A 26,563-nucleotide genomic window follows, 5' to 3' on the forward strand; every position below is an offset into this window, starting at 1 on the left:
CTTAAGGGAAGGTAGACACTATATCCCATTCTGATACTTTCAAGTAGTATTAGTCACTCAGGGAATTTTATCAATGATTCTGGAATAGATGGGAGTTATGCATTGATTCATCTTCCAGCAGTAATTCCAGACAAAGCAAATGTGTACTTTCTCCATTTGAAATAAGTAGAAATCAATGAAATCCTGTGGTTCATGCTGGCTTTGATTCTCCTTATGCTGTGCGATCTCCTTCCTCGCAAATGAAGCCATCATCTCCAGAAAAGAAAAGGCAGTCTGGTGAGGACCAGGCAGATGCTTCATGATATATGGAAAAGCTTCATAGAGCTACCAATGAGAGAGAGAGAGAGAGAGAGAGAGAGAGAGAGAGAGAGAGAGAGAGAGAGAGAGAGAGAGAGAGAGAGAGAGAGAGAGAGAGAGAGAGAGAGAGCAAATTCAGTTACAATACAAAAAGATCTTTTTGGACCATGGACTGAGGGACAGGAAAGGAAACTCAGTTACATATGAATCTTTGTTAAAGTCCATACATCCATTCTTTTGGAAAATTCTGAATCAACACTGATTTGAAGTTACAAAAAAGTAGAGAGGAGAGGAGAGGAGAGGAGAGGAGAGGAGAGGAGAGGAGAGGGGAGGGACATGAAGGAAACTGAGTTACATATGAATTTTTGTTAAAGTCCATACATCCATTCTTTTGGAAAATTCTGAATCAACACTGATTTGAAGTTACAAAAAAGTGGAGAGGAGGAGCTTCCGGTTTGAGGCGACGGCGATGGCGGCTAGCTTTTAGCCGTCCAGCTGGGGAAGTGTCAGAGCCGCGGAGCGCAGCGTGCATCAGCTGGCCCGCGGCTCGGAAATCCCTTCCCGGGCAAAGGGAAGGGACAGAGAGTGCAGGGATAGAGGTAGAACCCCTGAACCCCCTCTGGATTTGTTTCTAGAGGGGGTGAAAGGAGTGTTCCCTCGGAGCTCCTGCTGATCTCCGCCTCCCAGCTGTTTTTGCTTCCTAGGAAGCAAAAGAAACCGCCGCTTCTATCTCCGTGTTTATAGCATTCTGGTGAGTAATTTTTAAACGGACGGAGCAGTTTAAAGGATTTTTTGTTATAATTTAGGTGTTTAATTTTTTTATTTTTTGATTTCTACTATTATTCCTCCTTTTTTTTTTTGTTATATTAGTGAAAGGATTTAAGATGGCGCTTTGAAAGTGTCGGAGTTTTTTTTTCCTTTCTCTTTTGTTTTACTTTCCCTTTTTAAGGATTGGTTTTTGCTTTTACTTTTGTTTTTGGTTTAGAATTTTTTCTTTTGAATTGTTTGCTCTTTTACTTTTTATTTTTTGGATTAACTCTGGACTTTCAAGGACTATATTTTGTCTCTTTTTAAAAAAAATTTTTTCTTTTTTTTTCCCTCCTCCCTTTCTGGCTGGAGGGGAAAGGGAAGTGACAATTGTGCTTTTTAAAATGGCTTCAAAGAGGCAGCAGCCTTCCTCAATATCGAAGGTTATTTCTTCTCCTATAACTTCCACTGCACAGTTACAACAACAATCTAAACACGTACCACCGGCTCAGCCACCACCTTCCCCTCCTCTATCTGGACTTTCAGCACAAGAGGTTAGAGGCATAATGGGAGAGATTGTAGTTCAAATGAGAGAGGAAATGAATCAATTTGTCTCACAGATTAAATCAGAAATTAAATCTGATCTCAAAGAAGAGATAACGGGGATAAAGACTAAATTGCAAGAAAACAATAATGAATTACGACAAGATATACTGGCAGCTGTTTCAGGTTTGGCTACTGTGGTGGTTAAGCTCGATGCAAGGCTTGAGGAAGTGGAAGACAAAGTTGACTCTTTGGATGACAAAATTCAAGATGTGGAAAGGAAGGTGGACTCCTCACAAGAAGATATTTTGATGTTTCAGTACAGACAAATGGAGTATGCCCTGAGGATCAGAGGCCTCAAGGAAGATGTGAATCAAGATTTGGTGGAGGTGGTCCTTACTGATCTGGCGCTGGCCTTGGATATGGATAAAGGAGAATTACAGAGAGAAGTGGAAAAAATTTATAGGCTCAACTCCTGGATTGCTAAGCAGAAGAACTTGCCTAGAGATGTGGTGATTTATTTTACAAAGAAGTCCCTGCGGAATGAGATTATACAAGCTTTTTACAATAAAAGATTTCAGATTGCTGCCCAAGATGTCATCATTTTAAAGGAAATCCCATCCAAAATTTTAAGAAGCAGGAAAGACTTTGCTTTTTTAACCAATGAGCTTAAAGCTAGATCGATGCCATTTAGATGGGAAATTCCGATGGGTATTGTTTTGAGCCATGCTGGGACACGCTACAGATTGAACACAGTTGATAAAGCTAGAGACTTTTATACTTCGGTCCTGGGTGCAGGCTCAACTTCATCGGGTCGGAAATCTTTGAGTGGCAAGGAAGTTGAGCAGCAATCTGAGGCATTAGATTTGGTTTCCGCTGGGATGATAGAAGCTGTAAAGCAACGCCAGACGGAGGTTAAAGAGCAGAGGATGACCCGTGCAGCCTATAAGCGTAAAGAGAAGGAGCAACGTAAAAAAGAGCCTAAAGAGAGTTCTCCTGGAAGTGCATCACCGCCGGTGGGAGGAGCAAGACCCAAGAGTTATGCAACACACGCAGCTCTTTCAGAGTTTGATGGTGTCTTCTCCAGGCTGCGTGCCAAGGGAGATGGCAAAGTTTTTGACCTGGAATGTTAATGGATTGAATTCTCCTCAGAAACGCAAAAAAATCTTTTATTATTTGAAGCAACATACTAATGATGTTATTTGCTTACAGGAAACTCATATTTTACTTAAAGATCAGAAATATTTAGTTAATGCTCGTTTGGGATCTCATTTTATATCTTCTGCTCCTGGGAAGAAAGGGGGAGTTGTTATATATGTTAAACAAAACCTACCAGCTTGTCTGGTAGAATCAGATCCCCAGGGGAGATATGTGATGATTGAACTTGGTATTTATGGTAAGAAAATACTTATAGTTGGACTTTACGCTCCAAATCAACAACAGGAACAATTTTATAAGCAGTTACATCAAAAAATAACATTGTTTGATTATAGATCAGTGGTATTAATGGGTGATTGGAATGGTGTCCTAGATACACAAAGGGACAAGAAAGGTTCCTCTCCTTTTCTCAAACAAGCAAGGCTACCTAAAGCCTTTTTTGATATGAAAGAAGACTGGGAATTAAGGGATTACTGGCGGGAACGTAACCAAGAGGAGAGAGACTTTACTTTTTTTTCTGATAGACACCAATCTTTTTCAAGAATTGACTTTTTCTTGATTACCACGGACTTGTATAATAAAGTAAAGAATGTAAAGATTTTTCCTAGATCACTGACGGATCATAGTCCAGTTTGGATGGAGCTGATTCAAGAGAAAGAGGAAAGAAGATCCTGGAGAGTTAATGAAAATTTGTTTAGACAAGAGAAGAATGTTCAAAAATTAAAGGAGTCTTTAAAGGACTATTTTGCTTTGAATATGTACAAGGGGACTTCAATGTCAATGGTATGGGATGCAGGTAAAGCATTTATGCGCGGTGTTTTGATAAAAATGAATAATTTTTATAAGCGAAATCAGATTCAGAAACGTAGAGAACTTGAGGATGAAATTAAATTAAAAGAAAGGGCTTTGATTCTAAATCCTTCTGATGAAAGTACTAAAGAATCTGTAAAGTTATTAAGGTCACAATTTAATATGTTGATAGCAGATCAAGCTGCAACCAACTTATTATTTATGAAACAAAATACATTTTGTAATGCTAATAAGCCGGGGAGATGGTTGGCTTATCAATTAAGAAAGAAACAGAGACAGAGAATAATAGAGAAAATAAATTACAAGGGTAAACTAGTTTCTCAGAAGGAATTAATTAAAAAATCTTTTTTGGATTATTATCAAAACTTATATAAATCTACTAATGTACAATTGTTAGATATAAATAAATATTTAGCTGAGGCAAGTTTTCCTAAATTGACTGAGGATCAGAAAGATGAAATTAATGGCTTAATTACTAAGGAGGAAATTGCCTCAGCAATTCAACAATTGAAATTAGGGAAAGCACCGGGTACGGATGGGTTAACAGCTGTTTATTATAAAGCTTTAATGGAGGAGATGATCCAACCATTAAATGATCTTTTTAATGGTATCTTACAGGGCTTAGAGATTCCTCCTTCATGGCGTAGTGCTTTTATATCATTGATTCCAAAGGAGGATCAAGATCTTACTTTACCAAAAAATTATAGGCCTATATCTCTTTTAAACGTGGATTATAAGATATTTGTAAAAATTTTGGTAAATAGGCTTATGAGGGTGGTGCATCATCTTGTGCATAAAGATCAATCAGGGTTTATAACAGGAAGGTATATGAAAAACAATGTTAGACAAATTATTAATTTATTAGAATACTTAGATAAGAACAACCAAGTTTCTGCAGGGCTCATATTTTTAGATGCTGAAAAAGCATTTGACCAATTGAATTGGCATTTTATGCTAAGAGTAATGGAAGAAATGAATTTTGGTGAAAACATATTACAAGCCCTTAAGGTAATATATCAAAAACAAACAGCACAACTTATTGTTAATGGAGGTCTTTCGGAGGTTTTCACAATAGAGAAAGGTACTAGACAGGGGTGTCCTTTATCGCCATTGTTGTTTGTTTTAACATTGGAAATATTATTGATCAAAATTCGAGAGTCTCAGGAAATTAAAGGAATATATGTTAATAAAAAAGAATATAAGTTAAGAGCCTTTGCGGATGACTTGGTTGTTACTTTGTCGCAACCTGATTATTCGGTAGTAAACTTATTACAGTTGATTCATCATTATGGCTTGGTCTCGGGTTTCAAGATTAATGTAAATAAGACCAAAATTTTACCTAAAAATATGTCTAGTCAGGAGAAGCAGATTTTGACTAACCTGACGGGTTTTGAGATTGTTAATAAGGTAAAATATTTGGGGGTGATGTTGTCTGTTTCTAATGTAAAATTATTTAAAAATAATTATGAAAGGTTGTGGGTCAGGGTACAGAAGGACTTGAAGAACTGGGAAAAGTTGCAATTATCCCTCATGGGAAGAATTGCAGTGATAAAAATGAATATTTTACCCAAGTTTCTTTTTCTGTTTCAAATGTTACCAATTTTGAAAAATGAGATTAATTTAAATGAGTGGCAGAAGGGTCTTAATAAATTTATCTGGGCAGGGAAAAAGCCAAGGGTTAAGTTTAAAATTATGCAAGACTTCCGTGAGAGGGGTGGACTTAAGGTACCAAATTTGAAATTATATTATGATGCGGTGGTTTTAACACTAATCAGTGATTGGGTAAATTTGACAAACTCTGAGATACTTTATCTAGAGGGATGGGACTTACTTTATGGGTGGCATGCCTATTTAATATTCAATAAAAAAATGGATTGGACTTTTAAATCTCATATCTTAAGAATCTCTTTACTTAGGATTTGGAGAAAATATTATAAAAGTGATTTCAAAGTACCATTATGGGCTATACCTTGGCATGCGATAGAAGCAATAAAAAGAGGGGTTAAAATGGATATGGTGTCCTACAGACAGTTACTTAAATGGGATGGACAAAACTGGCAATTAAAATCACGGGAAGAGTTAGCACAAGAAAACTTTATTTATTCTTGGTTCCAATATAGGCAATTATTAGACAGATGGAAGATGGATTGTAAGGTGGGTTTTCTTAGAGAAGATGAAAATCTTATTAAGCAAGTGAAGGATTCAAGACAAACCCACATTAAGAGAATTTATGCGGTTTTAGTTGAATTGGATTCAGAAACGGAACTAATTAAAGATTGTATGATAAGATGGGCGCAGAATTTTGGTGAGCCAGTTTCATTGGACACCTGGGAAAAAATTTGGGTGAGAAATGTCAAATTTACACAAGCACAGAATTTAAGGGAGAATTTTTATAAAATGTTTTATAGATGGCACCTTGATCCACAAAAAATGTCTTATATGTACCCTGACGTGCAACCCAAATGTTGGAGATGTGGTTATAAGGAGGCTTCCTATTATCATATTTGGTGGTCATGCAGAGAGATAAAAGCATTTTGGATCAAAGTATGGTGGAATATCCAGAGAATTTTTAGAAGGAGGGTAAAATTTACTCCGCAATTATTTTTGTTAGGTATTGTTACAGATTGTGATACAAAGGAGGTTGTATTGATGTTAAATTTGATTACAGCCGCTAGGCTGTTAGTAGGACAATATTGGAAGAAGGAATCCTTGCCTACATTGCAGGAATGGTTTCTTAAAGTAGCTTATCTGGCGGAAATGGCAAAGATTTCGGCTTTCTTAAAGCAACAAACGCAAGAGAAGTTTCTTGCTGTTTGGGACAAATGGATAAAATTTATACAATTTAGATTGGGTATACAAAAATATTATATAGTTTTTTCATAAGTTTTATTTTTATATATATTATAGATAATCTTTTTATATATATAAATATAAAGTTTTTAATTTAATTTTTATTTTTACTTTTTAAGCCTATATTCTGCTCTGGGAAGCTCAGGGGGGGGGAAGGGAGGGGGGGGAGTTTTTGGGAGGGGTGGGGTTTTTTTTTTTTATATATATGTATTGTTTAGTTTTATTTTTTTGTATATGTTGTCTCTTGTTTTGTATTCTTTTTTCTTTTTTGTAAAATTTATAAAACTTTTAATAAAAAAAAAAAAGTGGAGAGGAGAGGAGAGAAGAGGGGAGGAGAGGAGAGGACACGGAAGGAAACTCAGTTACATATGAATTTTTGTTAAAGTCCATACATCCATTCTTTTGGAAAATTCTGAACTGACAGACGCATTTGGGAAAGAGAAGATTAAAAATGAAAAACAAGGTAAGTAATACTTACAAGGTAATGGAAGCTGTTTCCAAATCTTACAATAAATGAACTAGCTTCTGTCAACTCCAGGAAGTCCTTGTCTTCCGTGGAAAACCGATGTCCAAATGTTGCAGCACAGATCACGTTTGCAAATGATTTCGTGATGGATAGCGATGGGTCAAATGGCTGGCCTGAAAACAAAAGGATAGGAATTAATATTCACATGTGTTCTGTTTTTCTTTGCGGTAGGTACCAAAACTGGAAGGCCTGGCAGAAATTATTAGACCTGAAGAAGAGAAACTGTGATCCTTATTTATTTTAATTAGATAAACTGACTTTCTGTTGAAAGATCAAAAGATATGAACTTTAGCATTGCCAAGATAATTGGATGTCAGGCTTAAGCCCCAGTGAGATCCACTTGAGCCCAGTTCTTTATTTGCTTACTCCGATGAACAGATTTTTGCCAGACTAAAGCTACAACCTTCTAACCTATTGTTGTTAATTGCGAAGTCGTGTCCGACCCATCGCGACCCCATGGACAACGTTCCTCCAGGTCTTCCTGTCCTCTACCATCTTCTGGAGTCCATTTAAATCTAACCTATTGGATATATCCTAAGAGATTCTAGGGTTTGGCTACTCTGAACCTTTTCCTCCTGTGCATCCAGTTCAGGACTGTGCAGTCTGTTGACTGGAATGTGCTGCCTCTCTCTGCGAAGATGCAGTGCTATTGTCGATATTGCTCCAGCCAACTATCTCCTTCAGCTGCATATTCCATCATCCTGGAAAAACGATTTACAAAACTTTAATGTCCTTAATTGATATTCTTGGCCACCAGTATCCCCAATAGCCTGTGCCTGTCTTCAACAGTGAAGGGACACAGGGCAGAAAACATCCTGCAGCCAAGAAGGCTCCACACGCATTTGCACCACTCAGGTGACCCTGAGGACACAGGTAAACCTCCAGGTGGCCTCAACGACTCTCTAAAAGAATACAAACGATAGCTGTCTACAAGGAGTATAAATCCTTCCATTCCTCACCATCCAGTCAGAGCTAAAGAAGCTTCTTGGATGAGAAGCGAAACGTCTTCAAAGAAAAATAAGAAAATCCAGTTGCCTCCTGAAAAAGCACCTTTGGGACAAGTATGACCTGGATGACTGAGAATCTCCATAGACATGCTTCTTAAGGGTGTCTCACCCCTTCAATAGAAGGGCTAACCAAAGGGTGGGAATATGTTTCAATGTCTAGAATAACTTCCTGCCTTGAAGACAAACCTGACACAGATTTCATGTCAAACTGGGAACCATTGTTAAATAATATTGTAACATAGGGCATGGTACTGCATCCAAAGACTCCATAGTCTTTCAATTTTATAAGACAGCTAAATCAGAATACATGTCTTAGTGATATGAACTGAACTTACTGTAACGTTCATTTCCATTCAGTGATTTATATTGTGTTGGCCATGATTGTTGTTACTTGTTTTTAGGTTAAGTTAATCCCTTGTTATGACACTTGTATCTAGTTGTCCACAACTAATGATAGTTTAGAAAATTATAATCTTTGTGATGGGTTTAAGTGCTTGACTTATTTATCTGAAATATATGCACACACATACACACAAAATTATACATTTCAAAACTAAAAAAGTAAGATTAACCTCACAATATCCTCTGGATACCACAAAATGAGCAGCCATTTCTTTATTCAAGGACCTGGGAAATGAGCAGAATAGAAACAGAAAGTGTTCTTTACAGCAGGGCTTTTCAGCTGGTGGCACGTGTATCACCAATGGTACATTGGCACCTGGCAGGTGGTACGCAACCCTGCCCAGACTAGACAAGTGTAGCAGGGGAGGGAACGAGCCAAAGCGGCACAGTGCAGGACTTGCTGTGAGACAGAGTCCTCGGGAGCTACAGGGTTGCTGGAGTAAGACAAAGGCCCCAGGATCGGCACTTCTGGCACACCCAGAAGAGAAAGGAGGAGGGGGACGGAGACAGGAAAGGCTACAAAAGAAGGCAGTTTTGGTGGGAGCCGGGGAGAGAAAATAAGATGTTGGGAAAAGAGTCAGAAGAGAAAAGACTTTTGTCAGAGAAGTGGTGTGCGTGTGAAAGAGAGGAAAGGCTTTTGGGGGAAAGTGTTTGTGTGAGAGGCAGAGAGGAAAGGCTTTTGGGGGAAGTGTGTGAGAGGCAGAGAGGAAAGGCTTTTGGGGGGAAGTGTTTGTGTGAGAGGCAGAGAGCAAAGGCTTTTGGGGGGAAGTGTGTGAGGCAGAGAGGGAAGGCTTTTGGGGGAGTGTGTGTGTAAGAGACAGATAGGAAAGACTTTTTGGGGAAGTGTGTATGAGGTAGAGAGGAAAGGCTTTTGGGGAAAGAGTGTGAGAGGCAGAGGAAAGGCTTTTGGAGGGAAGTGTGTGAGAGGCAGAGAGGAAAGGCTTTTGGGGGGAAGTGTTTGTGTGAGAGGCAGAGAGCAAAGGCTTTTGGGGGGAAGTGTGTGAGGCAGAGAGGGGAGGCTTTTGGGGGGAGTGTGTGTGTAAGAGACAGATAGGAAAGACTTGGGGGAAGTGTGTATGAGGTAGAGAGGAAAGGCTTTTGGGGGAAGTGTGTATGAGGTAGAGAGGAAAGGCTTTTGGGGGAAGAGTGTGAGAGGCAGAGGAAAGGCTTTTGGAGGGAAGTGTGTGAGAGACAGAGAGGAAAGGCTTTTGGGGGGAAGTGTGTGAGAGGCAGAGAGGAAAGGCTTTTGGGGGGAAGTGTGTGTAAGAGGCAGAAAGGAAAGTCTTTGGGGGGTGTGAGACAGAGAGGAAGACTTTTGGGGGAAGTGTGTGTGTGAGAGAGAGAAGGAGCATGGTTTTTGTGAGCAAAGGTGAGGAGAAAGAGAGAGGAGAGGGAGAGCAGAAATAGAGCCAACCAGCCATCTGACCATCAAGGTGCATATTAATATTAATATTGAGAAATTCATCATACATTTGTCAGTGTAAAGGGGAAGTGATTCAGCAAAGTAACCACCACCAAAGAAATTAATACCGGTACATTTTTCCTTTTTTTTTTTTTTACAGTTTGTAACATTTTATTAGACTATAGAGTAAAATACAAAAATACAAAAGCAAATAGTAGGACACAGTGGGAGGAAAAAGGGAGAAATGAGGCGGAGAAGGGGAAAAAAAGAAAAGAAAAGGCCTTGACTTCCAACTACCTCTTTTGTAGTAGAAGGAAGCATTAACATTGAACCTCAATCTCAACAAATGAATCTAACCAGTAAAACCCAAACTCCTCACCCCTTTTTTTTTTAGTCATCAAGTTTTTGACATCTTGCTAAGTGCTGGTGGTACTCGAATACTGTCATGTCCTAAATGTGGTACAATCTATGAAAAGGTTGAAAAGCCTGCTTTACAGCACAGAAGGTACTGTAAAGCAGGGGTGTCAAACTCGCAACATCACCTGACGTGTTGCGATGTATTGCGACTTTTTTGCCATTGCCTGCAATGGGGTGGGCGTGGTTTCGCTATGATGCATCTGGCCCGCGGGCCAGCTGTTTGACACCCCTGTACTAAAGGGACTTAAAATACAGAGAAAGTGGGGAGGTGGGGAAAAGGAATAGATTCAGGAAAATAGAGAGCAATCACCTTGACATCAGTAGCTGGCAAAGTTTACAAGAAACCAGCAGTGTATGTAAAAACAGGTCACACAACAATGAAACAGATCATACTTTTGGGTAGAAAATGACTACATTAGTGAACCAAGGGAATATATAGGAACGTAGAATAATTAAACTCCAGATGTGTTTGAATATTAGTAGTTCGGGTTGGTAGTTGGGCTGTTCATTTGATCTCCGAGCTTGGCGATTTGGCTGCAAACGTTTCATCTCCATTCGGGGGGAACATCTTTCAGACTCAGAAACATCCAGACAAATAACACCCACACTAATTTAAATCACACTAAAAGGTATTTAAAGGCCAGTGCTCTGACAGACAAGCACAATTCAAAGCACACTGAAGATGTCCCCCCAAATGGAGATGAAACGTTTGCAACCAAATTGCCATGTTCGGAGATCAAACCAACAGCCTCACTTAAACTTTAATAAGGTGTTTGGAACAATGGGGGAGGAGATTATTCCCACTAGCAGATGGATTCACAGCGAGCTGAACAATTATAGCCAATGCATTGTCCTCAATATTTTTGTTTCAACATGGAGGAAGATATCCAGTAGGTTATCTAAAGCAGGGCTTTTCAACCTTTTCACCCATTGTACCACTTTTAGGATATGGCAACATCTGAGTACTACCAGTCGCCTAGCAAGGTGTCAAAAACTTGATGACCCCCCCCCAAAAAAGGAAAAAAGTGATAAAGCACAGGTAGTCCTCGACCATGAAACTTATTAAGCTGTGAGATAGCCTGCCTCCTAGAATCATGGATGCTCCATCAGGGGACATTTTCACTGAAATATTGGATAGAGAATACTTAAAAAAAAAACATTTGTTTGAATATGGTTAAAGAAATAGAAAGGTTTTGGAATATATATGTCATTCTAAGAGGGATGAATTCCCTAAAGAATATAGTATGCTTTTTTTCCCCTTTTTGTTCTCTTTCTTGATATGAGTAATATAAAAAAGTTGAAACGGCTTAGATAAAGGAAATGTTTTAGATACTTAAATGTGATTGAATTTAAGAAAATTATAATGGATAAAAATGTTTTGAATAAGAGTTAAAGGCCTAGAAGACTAAATGTATTAAATGGAATGTTTAAAGGTTAAACATATGTTTAATTATGGTTAAAAAGAATAAGAAATCTAGGAAATAAATATATATTAGCTTAGGAGAGATATGTATTTTAAGTAGTATGTTATTTTTTATGTTTCTTTACTCCTGCTCTCTTTTCTTTTTTTCCATTGTTTTATCTATTCCTTAAGAAATGTAAAAGTGCTGAGATAGTTCCTATGAAAAAATAGATTTAAATTTTTAAATGTAATTAATTTTTGATAACATCTTAACCAATAAGAATACCTAGAATTTGGTGGGAGAAACAAACTAAAACAAACTAAAATAAGGAGCGTTAACAGGATCTATCATAAGACAACCAGAATGATTGGATAGAAAAGAAATATTATATTGTTGTGATTATTATTTTTAGGAATATTGGGGAAAAAAATTATATATTTAATTGTTACCTATCAAAACAATAAGAATTGTATTAACTCAATGTTTGCAAAAGAGGATATTTTGGGAAAAGAGGAAATCAACTGAAACCATTATGTGGATTATGGATTATAGAAATAAATTGTTAATGATTGTTTTACAAATGTAACCCAGACAACTGTTCACCAATTATTAAGTGGTTTATGTTTTATTTAAAAAAAATCAATAAAATATATTACCAAAAAAAAAAAGAATCATGGATGCTCCATCAGGGGACATTTTCACTGAAATATTGGATAGTCATTTGTCTGAGATGGAACTAGGATAACGGAATAACAGAATAATAGAGTTGGATGGGACCTTGGAGGTCTTCTAGTCCAACCCCTTGCTCAAGCAGGAAACCCTATACCATTTCAGATAAATCGTTGTCCAAACTCTTCTTGAAAACTTCCAGTGTTGGAGCATCCACAACTTCTGAAGGCAAGTCATTCCATGATTAATTGTTCTAACTGTCAGGAAATTTCTCTGTAGTTTTAGGTTGCTTCTCTCCTTGATTAGCTTCCATCCATTGTTTCTTGTCCTGCTTTGGAGAATAGGTTGTCCTCTTCTTTGTGTCAGGCCCTTAGATATTAGAACACTGCTATCATATCACCCTAGTCCTTCTTTTCATTAAATTAGACATGCCCAATTCCTGAAACCGTTCTTCATATGTTTTAGCCTTCAGTCCCCTAATCATCTTTGATTAGAGGACTGAAGGATTCCTGCCATAGGTATGATGTTCTTTTAGAAATCCTCCATAGTCCACTCCAACCTTATGATCCTATGACTCAATGATTTAGCAGGTAAGTAACACTACTGAAAGATTTCTGTGCCGTTATACTCAAGCCAACATCATCTCAGTCTGTCACATACCCTTTGTCTCTGCAAAGAATTCTACAAGCTCTTGGGCCTCCTCTTGGATTTGAGATTCCATGCCTTTTTTCCCTAGTCCCAATTTCCTCATGGTGATAACGCCAAACCGTCTTTGTTGTTTCCAGGTGTGACCGTTTGAACATGCAATACCTGAGGTAATTGAAAAAAGCAGTGTTCACATGAGTAGAAAATTAATCAGAGTGACAGATTTCAACACGTATGTGCAATTTATGCTTCTACATTAAAGAACCCAAACAATTCTACACAATTTTTCATACTGAATAGTACTCTGTGTCTCAAATCCTCAATCCTAATGTTAAATCTGTACTATTAATGACATTGAAAGCCTCAACTGATACAGAGGATGTGATGCAACACTTTGGGAGACTTCCTAGCACCCTTTTAACCTCATGGTGACTACTGAAGTCCCACATCCTTACTCTTTCTTAAGGCTTCTCCTTACATCTCATATAATGTATTACAGAAGCTTCTGAGATGAAAACCATAATGTTAATTTAGATGTGTGGCTGCCTATTTTTTCTACAGTCACGTCAAACCTGCTGAATGGATGTTGCAACATATTCCTTGCCTGTAATATGTACAGGATGTTGGTTCTTCTATAGCAGCCTTCTCTGCTATGGCAATGTCTCTCTAAAACATCCTTCTTGTAGAGATGGGGGCCAGGTAGAGGTCGTGTGCAGCAAACTGCCCCCTCCAAAGCCTGTGTGCCTCTTCTCTCTACATTATCTCATCCCTACACATCACCATGGCAATGTGGGAAAGTACCCCAGGCTGGTACAATGACCTCACCTGCCTGATATCAGCTAGCTTACACCAACAGGATGTTACAGCCAACTGCTCCCTGTTTTGGGCCTCTGGCTTCTATATTCTTAAGGATTGGTAAGGAGTTTAACCAATAAAATGCTATTGCCATGTTAAACTTTTGCTGCTTGTAAAACTGTATAAAAAGAATAAACGCTGTGAAGACGGGCAGCCATTTTTGCACCCTGCAATGACTGAGCACTGATTACTTCACCTTCTCTCATTTCCAGATACTTTAATCCAAACCTTCCTACTATTGTCATATGGATTTTGAGGGGGGGTATGACAACGTAGCATCAATAACTATCCACAGTTTTGATTGTGACTTACCCTTTTCTTTTGTTGCAGCTGAAATGTAAGGTGTGATCAGGCGATCAACAAAAGCTTCAGAATGGTCTATTAGTACTTCTTTCACAGCTTGGTATCCACAGAGAACTATACAGTGATAACTCCCTCCCCACAAGGAATAAATGTTCCCGTATTCCTTTGCCAGCTGCAACAGAGAAGGGAAATGTCATATATTAATACACATAATTGCAGGTGAACCTGAAACTCCCATTCCAATTGCTTATTTCTTGCTCTCTCAGAAATCCTTTGACTTTTGATTCCTTTGTTTCCTAAGTAGGAGCAACCTGAAAGGCATCAGGAACATATATCATATTCCAAATTGCCTGGTAAAGGGAAGAAAGGTAAGTTGGAGTTGCTGTCTCAACTCTGTGCTTTGTTGCACTCCCAAACAGATCAACACACAGCCTTTTATTTGTGCATAAATGGGGTGTGTGACAAGAGACTGTTCTTTCTATAATCATCTCTTACAAGCTATCTGGAAAAAAATATCTTCTCTTCAATTGTGCCTGATTTTCTGAAACTGCCTGAACAAGTGCCTGCAGTTTGTTTGGAAAGGTTTTTCAGAAGTGGCTTCCCACTGCCTCCCTCCTAGGACCAGAACTCAAAACCTCCCATTTCTAGCTTGATGTCTTAACTGATACACCAAACTGGCTCTGATGTGGAAAATGCCAAATATGTTGAGACATTACCTAGAGCTGCCACTGTCACTGACGGGGCAAATAAGAACAACCTGAGACACAAACTTTAGTTATGTTTTTCCTTCCCCAAGAAATGATTCCTAGCAAAACTCTTCTCAACACGGGAATTTTAAGATTGGTGCTGGAAGCTCCCTGGGTGTGAAGCAAATAGGCAGGGACCCAATTCTTAACAATGGTTCTTGAATTGTGGCTTGTCCTCCCAGAATAGATTGGCTGGCTATCACTGTGGTTCTTCTTATTGTTGTTAGTTGCGAAGTTGTGTCCGACCCATCGTGACCCCATGGACAACGTTCCTCCAGGCCTTCCTGTCCTCTACCATCTTCTGGAGTCCATTGAAGCTCACGCCTCCTGCTTCAGTGACTCCATCCAGCCACCTCATCCTCTGTCATCCTCTTCTCCTATTGCCCTCCATCTTTTCCAGCATTAGGCTCTTCTCCAGTGAGTCCTTCCTTCGCATTAGGTGACCAAAGTACTTGAGTTTCAACTTCAGGATCTGGCCTTCTAAAGAGCAGTCAGCACTATGCTTCTGCTTAAGTAATATATTTGCAGTGTTATCATAGCACATACTATAGGAGAAGATTTAGAAATTCATTTGTACCAGAGACCAGCACACACAGATCCACTCAAGTACAACCTGTGTGCTTTGATATTAAAGGTGAGAAACAAGTGTCATGAGGCAGGGATGCAACCAATGTTGCAGGTACAAAAGATTGTGCAATCATGAGGAAGAAGATCATGCAAGCAATAATTATTTGATTCTTATTCATAGGCAAAAGAGAGCAAGATCAAAAGAAAGAGATGGGTTTTTAGTAGGTGTACGAGGGTGTGACAGGAGACCGTATTCTTTTACAGCAATCTTTTAAAAGCTATTCGTAATGCTGAAACACAGATAAGTTTAATAGGTCATCAAAATTTAAAATTGCAAGAGGAAATAGCTGTAAGAAGAAATAGCTGCAAGAGAAAAGAGCTAGCTTAAAGGTAAAAGAAAACAAATTGAAAAACAGAAAAGACAAAACTAAATGAACTGAATAGCAGGAAAGAACCTATTGTTCTAAGAATCCATAAAATAACCAGGAACTCGAAAACAAGCTAAAAGAGCATACTTAACATGCTATTGAATATTATCGGACCCACCTTGCAGATATTGTCTACTCATTGAAATGTACATGCAATGTATGATTTAATACATTGGGGGAAGGTAGCAGGAAATATGTAGAAGGCAGTTGGAGAGAATGTAACCTCATAGTACCTCAGCCAATGGGGAACAAGGGGGGATAAGCGGCAGTGTAGGAATGTATAAAAATGTTGATTTGAGATGGTGAACTTTGGAGAGAACCAAGCTTTGATAGTGTCTCCCTGCTTATTGCAACAAATGAAAGAAAAGGTCTTCACTGTGTCTTGGCTGGTTATTGGTCAGGCAAGTTTGCCACTGGTTGTGAAGGAAAGTAGCCAGGAGCATATAACCCTTTAAGAACACTACACCAAGCAATGGCTGAAAGGGATGGGACAAATCATAACAACAAAATTGATACACGAACTTCAGGTATGTTTTTGTGACTTCTTCTTCCCTCCCAAATATTAATTCTGAGATAGGATCCAGAAATTCATTTCTCCGGTGAGGCTGAAAATTGGCACTGGAGGCTTCCTGGGTATCCCAGCACTGGATTAAAGGCAAATATGCAGGGGCTCAATTCTTAGTAATGCACTGTCCTCGCAGAAGAGATGGGATGGTTCCTATCTTTGCTTGCTGTTTAATGAATCATCAAAGTATTTATTTCACCAAGTCTATTGTTCTCCCGTGTTTTATGAATGTTTTGCTCCAGGTAAACAGGGCTCTCCAGGATGCCAAAGATGCTTTTTCAGGAGGCAACTAGACTTTCTCGTTTCTCTTTGAAGATGTTTCACTTCTCATCCAAGAAGCTTCTTCAGCTCTGACTGGATGACTGGATGTCAGATCTGAAGAAGCTTCTTGAATGACCATCCAGTCAGAGCTGAAGAGGCTTCTTGAATGACCATCCAGTCAGAGCTGAAGAAGCTTCTGTCAGCTTTCCTACCAGATCCTTGCAGGAAAAGGAAGACACAGGAACACCTTCATCTAACAAACTCCAGTTTACTTGAGGTAAAGCGATGACGTTCACACAGACCTTAGCAATCAGGTTCTATGCTTTACAAAGTTTGCGCTGGGAGCAACTGCCTCCCAGCTCTGTTTAAATACACTCTTGTAATTATTACCACACACTTCACCAACTACTACCTTAGTTACTACCCCACCCTTCACCAATTACTACCCCACCCTTCACCAATTAATCCTAAGCCACATACCCCTTACCGCTCTGCCTAACAACCTACAACCCCACCCTCGCATCTCCCAACCAGCACTCGGCAGCAATCAGGGAAATCTCATCAACCTCGGAAGCTTCTCAGGGATGGCCTTGACTATTATGTCCAATTGCCGGCTACCACCTTTCAGGTCTGCACCAGCTCGCCGCTCATCAGCCATTCGGCAGCTCGGCCTTCTTCTGCGCGGGTGCGGCTTGCCGCTCGTCCGCTATTCAGCGGTTTGGCCTTCTGCGCATGCGCGGCAGCGTCTCTGCGCATGCGCACCGTCAATAGTGTCCGGAGGCGTCCCTTTGCTGCTCCAGAGTTCAGAGCAGCCGCCGGAGGATCTGCAGCTCACTCTTACGTCCGTGAGCTGTGCTGGTTCTGCTCTTCCATAACCAGGCTGTCCCCCCGCTTTTTGTGTATCGAGCCCGGGAGGGCTTGACAGCTTCTTGAATGACCATCCAGTCAGGGTTGAAGAAGCTTCTTGAATGACCATCCAGTCAGAGTTGAAGAAGCTTCTTGAATGACCATCCAGTCAGAGCTGAAGAAGCTTCTTCGATGAGAACCAAAATGTCTTCAAAGAAAAACAAGAAAGTCCAGTTGCCTCATGAAAAAGCATCTTTGGGATAACTGTGACCTGGATGACTGGATGTCTCCATAGGCTCTCCAGGATGGCCCAGCAGGTATCATGCTAGAGAAATGCAACTGATCTAAAAGTTGGTTCTCCAGGTTGGGACATAGCGAAAGGCTGGACAAAGCAAAAATCCTCAGGATCCCCTGCCTGAGCCCATTCTCTATGTGGGTTTCTGAGATCAGGATTTCCTGATACCAAAAGGACTCCAGGTCAAACATCAGAGGATTCTTCTTAGACTTCAGAACTCTCTTTCCAATTACGTAAAGGAGAATCAAAATAGTAATTTGTCCTGTAGCCATAGGACATTATACTTTCTGACTTTTTTCACTTGCTTTAATTGACCAAGGGCAGCCAGTGAGAAAATACTGAAGATTTACATAGAAGAGATGGAAAATATTTCCTTATAAAATTCCATGAGGAATTTCTACTAAATCTGCGTAATGAACTGTGTAACGAAATACTTTTGGAGACTAAAATTCCAAAATTCATGGACTGAAGCTGATATTACCTTAATACCCAAAGAAGACACTGACCTTACACAGATAAAAAACTATAGACCAATATCACTATTAACTGTGGATTTTAAAATTATTGCTTCGATAATGGCAGAAAAAATTAAGAAATTCTTGACTGAATTTATACACACAGATCAAAATGGCTTTCTACTTAAAAGACAGATAAAAAATAACTTAAGAATGATTTTGGGTGTTTTAGAGTACTATGAAAACTACCCAGGGAAATAGATGTCATTAATATTTCTTCATGCGCAAAAAGCTTTTGACAATCTAAACTGGCAATTTATGTTCCAGCAGTTGGTGGAAATGGACTTTGGGAAAAAAATTATAAATGCAATTGAAACAATCTACCATAAACAAACAGCTAGAATAATTTTAAATGGAGATTATACAGAAAACTTTGATATCAAAAAAGGTACAAGACAGGGTTGTCCATTATGTCCATTGTTATTTATACTAACATTGGAAGTATTGACTAGAAATATTAGACAAGATATAGAAATTAAAGGATGGAGATAAAAGATCAAAAATATAAGTTACAAGCCTTTGCGGATAACCTGGTTTTTATTATGGAAGAACCACTTAAAACAACTACCAAATTGTTGGAGAAAATAGAAAAGTTTGGAGAAGTGGCAGGGTTGAAAATAAATAAAGAAAAACTAAAGTATTAACAAAGAACTTAACAGAAGTATTAACAGAAGTATTAACTTAACAAAGTACTTAACAGAATTTAACTAAAGTATTAACAAAGAACTTAACAGACAAACAGAAAAGTCAACTTACAAAAAAGACAAACTTGCAAATAGTTAAAAAAGTTAAGTACCTAGGAATCTACTTAACAGCAAGATGTATAACATCAAAAGAAGACAACTATGAAAGATTGTTAAAACAAATAAAATTGGATTTGGAAAAGTGGAAAAAATCTTCAATTGTCATTGTTAGGAAGAATAGCTACAGTGAAAATGAGTATTTTACCAAAAATACTCTTCTTATTCCAAACGATTCCTGTAAAATTGGGGAAAGCCTTTTTTGATGACCTAAATACAATTACCATTTTTTTGCCTAATGTGTACTTGTATCTTTAGTTTTTCTTGCCTAGATGTAAAACCTTGCTTTTCTCCACATTAAATTTCATGTTGTTGGATAGGGCCCATTGTTCAAGTCTGTCAAGATCTTTTTGGATCCTGAGCTTCTCTTAGAGCAGTGGTTCTCAACCTTTCTAATGCCGTGACCCCATAATACAGTTCCCTATGTTGTGGTGACCCCCAACCACTTATACATCACCGGGTGCCAGGGGCGTGGCCAAAGAAAAAGGGGAAAAAATGGCGGACAGCCTTGTTTGGCAACCCCAAATTGGGTCCCGACCCACAGGTTGAGAACCACTGTCTTAGGGGATGTTGGCTATTCCTGCCAGCTTAGTGTCATCTGCAGGTTTGATGAAGTTCCCTTCTATTCCCTCATCCATATGAAGCTATTGAAGAGTACTGGGCCTAAGTTCAGGCAAGATATTTTCCTAACCATCAATCCAAGCGTCGCTTGGTATGCAGCCCCCTCCTTCCTCCAGTTGGGTGACCTTAAGGCAGCATCTCAAGCAGTGGTGGGATTCAAATATGTGAACAACCGGTTCTCTGTGTGGATGCTGCTTCCGGAAGTCATTCTGGGCCTGGGGAACAAAAAATTAGCTACCAGTTCTACCAAACTGGTGCGAACTGGCTGAATCCCACCACTGATCTCAAGGGGATACAGCGTTTACTTTCATTTCTCAAAGTGTTCGCTCTCCCCACTGTTCATGGTTATCACTGCATAGCAGCGAAACACAAGCAAGCATAAGGTGGCACCTGACACCTTGCTTCTTATTGGATTAAATAGTGCAAAAGACGTACCTTTCTGAAAGTCATCTCTGTTACGGCAGTATCAAATCGCCGCCACATGCTTCCGACCACAGGAAGTGGGAAAGGCCCCGGTGGGTAGCGTTTGCGTGACCAGATCTGTTTCAGATAGGAAAGAATCTGGCGTGGAATCCAGAGCATCAGAAAGAACAGTAGCTTCAACATCCTCCTGCCTTCTCACTCTCCAGCCCTATCATCTGTTGTAGGACTTGTAGCTGGTATGTTTTTCTCTGTTGGGTTTCAATTTAAGAGGTGGTTGATATTTATGCTACCACACCTTTCTGCATCCTCCCCTAATTATGTCTGAGACAAACAGTTCTGGAACATGATTTTCTTTGCTTTATCAAGCAAATAGGACACGGTGTGCTAAACTAGGATTAATTTTAAGGCGTAATCTTAAAAGTCATAATTGCCTTATATCAATTTCGCAGAGGGGTTTTTAATTAGGGATGTATTATATTACAGATCCTTTTTATGTCCAGAATCTTCCAGAGATTCTCATCCCAATGCAAAGACATCTTGATTCAATACGACGATTTTTATTTTTATTTAAAAAAAAAATAACTATTGCAACTGGATTTCTGCCACCAACTCCTAATAAATTTGTCTTTGCATTAATTTAGTACTTCAATCAATCAGAATAGAGCTAGAAGGGACTAATCCCATGCTCAAGCGGGAGACCCTATGCCATTTCACAGAGGTGGCTATCCAGTCTTTTTTTAAAAGCCTCCAGTGATGAAGCACCTACAACTTCTGGTAGCAAGCTGTTCCAACGGTTAATTGCCTCACTATTAGGAGGTTTCTCCTTAATTCCAGGTTGCTTCTCTCCTTGATTAGTTTCCATCCATTGTTTTTTTCTCTTGCCTTCTGGTGCTTTAGAAAATAGGATGACCCCCTCTTCTTTGTGGCAGCCCCTCAAATTCTGAAATACTGCTATCATGTCACTCCCTAGTCCTTCTTTTCTCTAGACTGGCTATACCCAAATCCTGCAGCCGTTCTTCATATATTTTTGTCTCCAGGCCCTTAATCATCTTAGTTGCTCTTCTTTGCACTTTTTCCAAAGTCTCAACATCTTTTTTGTAATGTGGTGACCAAAACTGCATGCGGTATTCCAGATATGGTCTTACTAAGGTTTTATAAAATGGTACTTATACTTCATGTGATTTTGATTTTTATGCCTCTGTTTATCCAACCAAGGATTGTATTAGCTTTTTTGGCTGCTGCCACACACAGCTGTTCCCACACATGTTTAAGTGATGGTCAACTAGGACTCCAAGGTCCCTCTCATAGTTACTGTTTTATAACCAGGTTTCACCTAATTTGTATTTGTACCTTTTGTTTTTCCTGCCTAGTTGTAAAACCTTGAATTTCTCCACATTTCTCCAAATTTCACGTTGTTGGATAGGGCCCTTTATTCAAGTCTGTCATCTCAGCCAATTCCATTCACCAACATCCATTCTTCCATTGTGGGAATTTGTAAGTCATTCCATCTCTGTGCATACAAAAGTCTCACAGCAATTTTATTATTATTTATTTATTTGCATCCCAAATAAGAAGCCTAAAAGGCCAGGATCACAACTATATTTTGCAGATGCAAATGATGTTGCCACCCTGAGGAAGAAAATCCCTCTCTATCACAAGCAATAATCATTTAATTCCTCTCCATAAGCAAAAGAGAAACAAGAAAAAAAAGAAAGGGATGGGTTTTTAGTAGGTTTAAGAAGGTATGTATTCTTTTATAATCTTCTTTTATAATAATCTCTTGAAAGCTATTTAGAATGCTGAAGCACAGATGTTGTGAAAACATCACAATAAGCAATGACTGCATATAGATAAAAGAAAATTGACACACCAACTTCAGGTATGTATTTATGATGTCCTCTTCCATTCCCAATATGGTGGCCCAGTGACTCAGTGGTTAAGACACTGGACTGACAGAAAGCTAGCAGTCCAGGTTTAAGACCCGAGCACCACATGACAGGCTGAGCTCCCATCGCCATCCCATCCCCTGCCAACCTAGCAGTGTGAAAACATGAAAATGCAAGTAGATAAATAGGTACCACTTCGATGTAAAGAACAACACTCTGTGATGTCATGTTGAGCCACATGACCACGGAGATGTCTTTGGAGGCTCCCTGAATATACAGCACCATGAAAGACCAGCTGGATTATTTTGGGCCAGTCGTTTACTCTCAGCGTAATCCACATTGCAGGGTTGTTGTGGTGGGAAAAATAGGAGATGGAAGGTATGCTGGATATGTTCACTGCTTTGAGTTATTTGTAAAAATAGCAAAGGCGAGGTACAAATAAATAAGGGGCCCAATGACTCATCTGTTAAAGACACTGAGCTTGTCAGCTGGAAAGCTGACAGCCTGAATTCGAGAGCCAAGCACCACTCAACAGGGTGAGCTGCTGTCCCTTGCTCAACACTGCTCACCTAGCAGTTCAAAAGCATGCAAATGCAAGTAGATAAATGGGTAACAATTTATTCGGGAAGATTACAGCGTTCCATGTGTCTTAGTGTATAGCCATGCTGGCCACATAATCATAGTGTCATGGTTCCGAAAGATGAAACTCTTCAAAGAACTTTGAGGCATTGTTTACTTTAAAGAATCTTTAATTGAGCAGCATAGCTTCAGCACATACATAATTGAAGCCAAAATCTGACTTCCCCTCCCTTCAGCACATAGATCAAAGCACAATCTCCTCCTACAACTAACAGTCATAGATCACGTTCTCCAATTAGTTTGAAACGCTGGCTTTCCGCCCAGTCTTCTCTCCTGCCATTCTTTATCAGCTCTTGTTACAATATTGTATGTCTTAACTAACTCCCATCACATTCGTCCCCCTCCCCCAGATCATCTAATTCTAAGAGTACAGTGTAAGAAAGAAACAGGCTGCATCTCCATCTGTTCTCAAAGCAAGAACATCCAATGTTAGCAGCATTGACACATAGAAAGTTTTTGAACAACACTAGCTCCCTCAGCTAAGAAAACGAGATCAGCAACAACCATAGTTAGAAATGACTGGCACGGGAAACCCTTACCTTTACAAATAAAAAATAAATAAAATGAAATAATAAAATAAAAAATAAAAAATAAAATAAAAGGAGAGGAGAGGAGAGGGGATTGTAATGTAATCTAATATTAATCTGGAAATTATATTCTAATGTAAGGCCTGGCCAAAGGGTAAGGTTTAATGACTCATATCTGAAGAAACCTCTCTATATATTTTATTTATATTATATATTATATGGTGTGGTATATATCTATATATCTATATCTATCTATGTAGGTCTTTGTTTATTTGGGTTTTCTCCCGCGTAAAATTGGAAGTGTCTTGGCGACGTTTCGACGAAGTCCCATTCGTCATCTTCAGGCTGGTGTTTTCAGCTTCGTGCTCCTCGAAGCACGAAGCTGAAAACACCAGCCTGAAGATGACGAATGGGACTTCGTCGAAACGTCGCCAAGACACTTCCAATTTTACGCGGGAGAAAACCCGAATAACCAAAGACCTACATACAAATACCCGCGAAAACCTCAGAAAACAAATATCTATCTATCTAACTATATTTAATAGATTTGATAAAAATATGGAATTGATATAACTTAAATGAGGAATCCTTGGTGCTCTCTGAGCTTGCTTGTTTTCTTGCACATGTTTCATTACCCAACTAGGGAATATTGTCAGTGCTAGTAAGGAGTGGAGTTTGCTGAGTTAATATTCTGGTGTCTTGCCTGTCTGGGTGAGTGGAGGCAGCCTTAGGGATTATTTGGTTGGGCTGTTTACTAATAGCTCTGTGCCAATTTCTTGATTGGGGTATTACTTACTTGATTTTTGGTCTGAAGTTGGACTTTGAGTTAATCTGTGCTGATCTGAATGCTGATTCCTGGTGGAGAGATGCTGGAGCCTTTTTCTCTTTGGGGCTGGTTGATTGTCTCTTTTGCATAGTCTATAGATGTTGTTAATGTCTATGCGTCTATTGATGGCTGATTTGTCAGAGTGCCAGGCTTCTAGAAATTCCCTGGCGTTTTTGGGCTTGGCCCAGTCTAGGATGGTCACATGTTCCCAATTGAAATTATCATTAAATCTATCTATATGTGATGAAATTAAAGAATTTTTGTCAGGCCTTCTGATTGCCAGTTGGTGTTCATGGATGCGTTCTGCCAGTCTTCTGCCTGTTTGTCCTCCATAGCAGCTGCTGCAGTTCTGACATTGTACGTTGTAGAATGGCTCCTGTTTTTTTCTTCTGGGATTGCTGAGTGTTTTGGTTTGCTTAGGATGTTTGGAAGGGCTTTAGTTGGCTTGTGTGCTACGCTGACTCCATATGGCTGTAGTAGTCTGTTGGTGGTTTCTGAGATATTTTTGACGTATGGCAGTGTAATTCTTTTTAGGGTTTGTGTTGGTTGTGCTGTATTGGGTTGAGTGGTCAGGGACTTTTTGATAAAGTTGCATGGGTATCCATTTTGTTGGAATGTGTTGTATAGATGCTCCATTTTCTTTTTCTGCTATTCACGGTTGCTACAGTGTGTTTGGGCTCGTTTAAATAAAGTCTTTATGCAGCTTCTTTTGTGGGAGATTGGATTATTGCTTTGGTAGTGGAGCACCTGGTTAGTATGGGTGGTTTTTCTGTAGATTTAAATGGATGGGTAACCCAATTTTCACTTATTGGCATCAGTTCTGATTTGGACCAGTTTATAGATATCCTCTTATCTTTTTCAAAGCACCTAATTTTTGGATCAACAGTGGGAAAGTGGTATGAGGTATACAAATAAACAAAAGAATGTTTTCTGCAAGTGAAACCAATTTGTGTTCACTGAGATATGTCACCATTTGTCTGAAATAGTATAGGGTTTCCTGCCTAAGCAGGGGGTTGGACTAGAAGACCTCCAAGGTCCCGTCCAATTCTGTTATTCTATTCTATTCTAAAAATGTATTATTCTGTAGATCTCAAATAGCACAAGCTAAGGATTCTACACAGATATTAAAAAGCAACGTGGACATCGTTGTCTAGTTCTTCCGAATAGTGAAAAATAGAAAACATGCCATTAACCTTCACTTTAAATGTGGGAGACTCATATAATATCTTAATCCATTTTATGAATTCCAAAAGGAAATCCAAATCTCTTTAGTAGAGCAAAAATGTGCTCTTTATATATTTTATCAAAGGCTTTTTCAGCATTTAATGATAAGATTACAAGTTGATCTTTATTTTTATTCAAGTCTGTTGGATCTGTAACTAATCTAATGTTGTCTCTGCTTGCCTAGTTTTTATAAACCCTCCTTGATCATTCTTAATAACAAATGGTACCACTTGCTGTGATTTGTGTGCTAGCACTGTTAGTATTTGGTATCAATATTAATTAATGAGATTGGATAATAATTAAATCACTGGATGTGATCTTTACCTGCTGTTGGTATGCCTGTAATGTACTATAAGCCTGATTAAATAACTAATTAAAAATGCTTTATCTAATATCTCTTAAATATGAGTTTTAGGGGTTTGAATAATATTTTTAAAAAGCAAAAGGTTTTATTAATTATTATTATAATAATTATGAATAATTTATTAAACGGTATTAATTAATTATGTACCATCAAGTCATGTATTGGTCAACATGTGTGGGGTGAAAGACTACAATATAGGTTTATCTTAACCTTTCCTGCCTCTCCTTTGGTGAGGGACAGAGAAAGCCAAGAGGTCATTCTTGTGGCCTTTCCCTCCTTCGGGATCAGTTGGATGACCAGTGAGGCTCCCAGAGAGCAGGGATGCTGCGCGTCCCCCGCCATCCCCAGAGGCCTTTCTTTTTCCCGCCATTTTCCCCTCAGCAATGTCTCTGGCTTAAGAACTGCTCCCGTTTCCTCAGCCTCTCTGAGAGGCAGCAAAGGCAAGATGGAGGATAAGAGAAGCCCTCTGGCTGGAAAGGCCTCCCTTGCCCAGCCCGGCCCCCTTTCCTGGGGGAAGACATTGAGGGCCCTGATCAACTTCTGGCTTCTGAGGCATTAGAGGGAGGCCATTTTGCTTCCTTCTGCCAAGAATACAGCAAGAGGGAGGTTTCTATGGCTCTGGAGTGGCTCCCACTGTAGCACTTGGCCAGAGATGCAGGTTCAGGATCAGGACCAGGACAATTGTGTTTTTCAGTGACATACATGTTGAGTCCTTGGCGCAAAGCAGACACGAGAAGCAGTTGGAGTTCTCAGTTTTCTTTATTCTGCGTTCAGCTTACAAGTAGATGGCTTCTTAGCTTCCCAAACGCTCGCAGCCTCTTATATAGGCAACTCCCAGGTAAATGTGTTACTTTTCCCGCGCCAGCACCCGCGCATGCGCACAGCGCTGGCGACAGCCTGTCTGGTCCCGGGCAGCCTTGCACCTGCCCGGGACTGCCTGCAAACGCCCGAGCCGTTTGCAAGGCTTGGGACATAACACCCCTTTCCCCCGGGCTG

General features: G+C 39.4%; 1 protein-coding gene across 1 annotated transcript in view; it reads right to left on the bottom strand.

Annotated features, from left to right (window-relative positions):
* The window catches only part of LOC120309695 (cytochrome P450 2J5-like), a 29,618-nt gene extending 9,334 nt beyond the window's left edge, over positions 1–20,284 (bottom strand). The window contains exons 1-5 of the mRNA XM_039347199.1: positions 20,114–20,284; positions 14,044–14,206; positions 12,892–13,041; positions 6,884–7,044; positions 148–324 (exon numbers count right to left, since the gene is read on the bottom strand). Coding sequence (XP_039203133.1) covers positions 148–324; positions 6,884–7,044; positions 12,892–13,041; positions 14,044–14,206; positions 20,114–20,284 — 822 coding nt within the window. The remainder of the gene's footprint in view (positions 1–147; positions 325–6,883; positions 7,045–12,891; positions 13,042–14,043; positions 14,207–20,113) is intronic.
* Positions 20,285–26,563: the final 6,279 nt, after the last annotated feature.

Source organism: Crotalus tigris, unplaced genomic scaffold (genome assembly GCF_016545835.1).
Source record: "Crotalus tigris isolate CLP2741 ecotype Arizona unplaced genomic scaffold, ASM1654583v1 scf7180000018055.714482, whole genome shotgun sequence".
In the NCBI taxonomy this organism is placed as follows: Eukaryota; Metazoa; Chordata; class Lepidosauria; order Squamata; family Viperidae; genus Crotalus; species Crotalus tigris.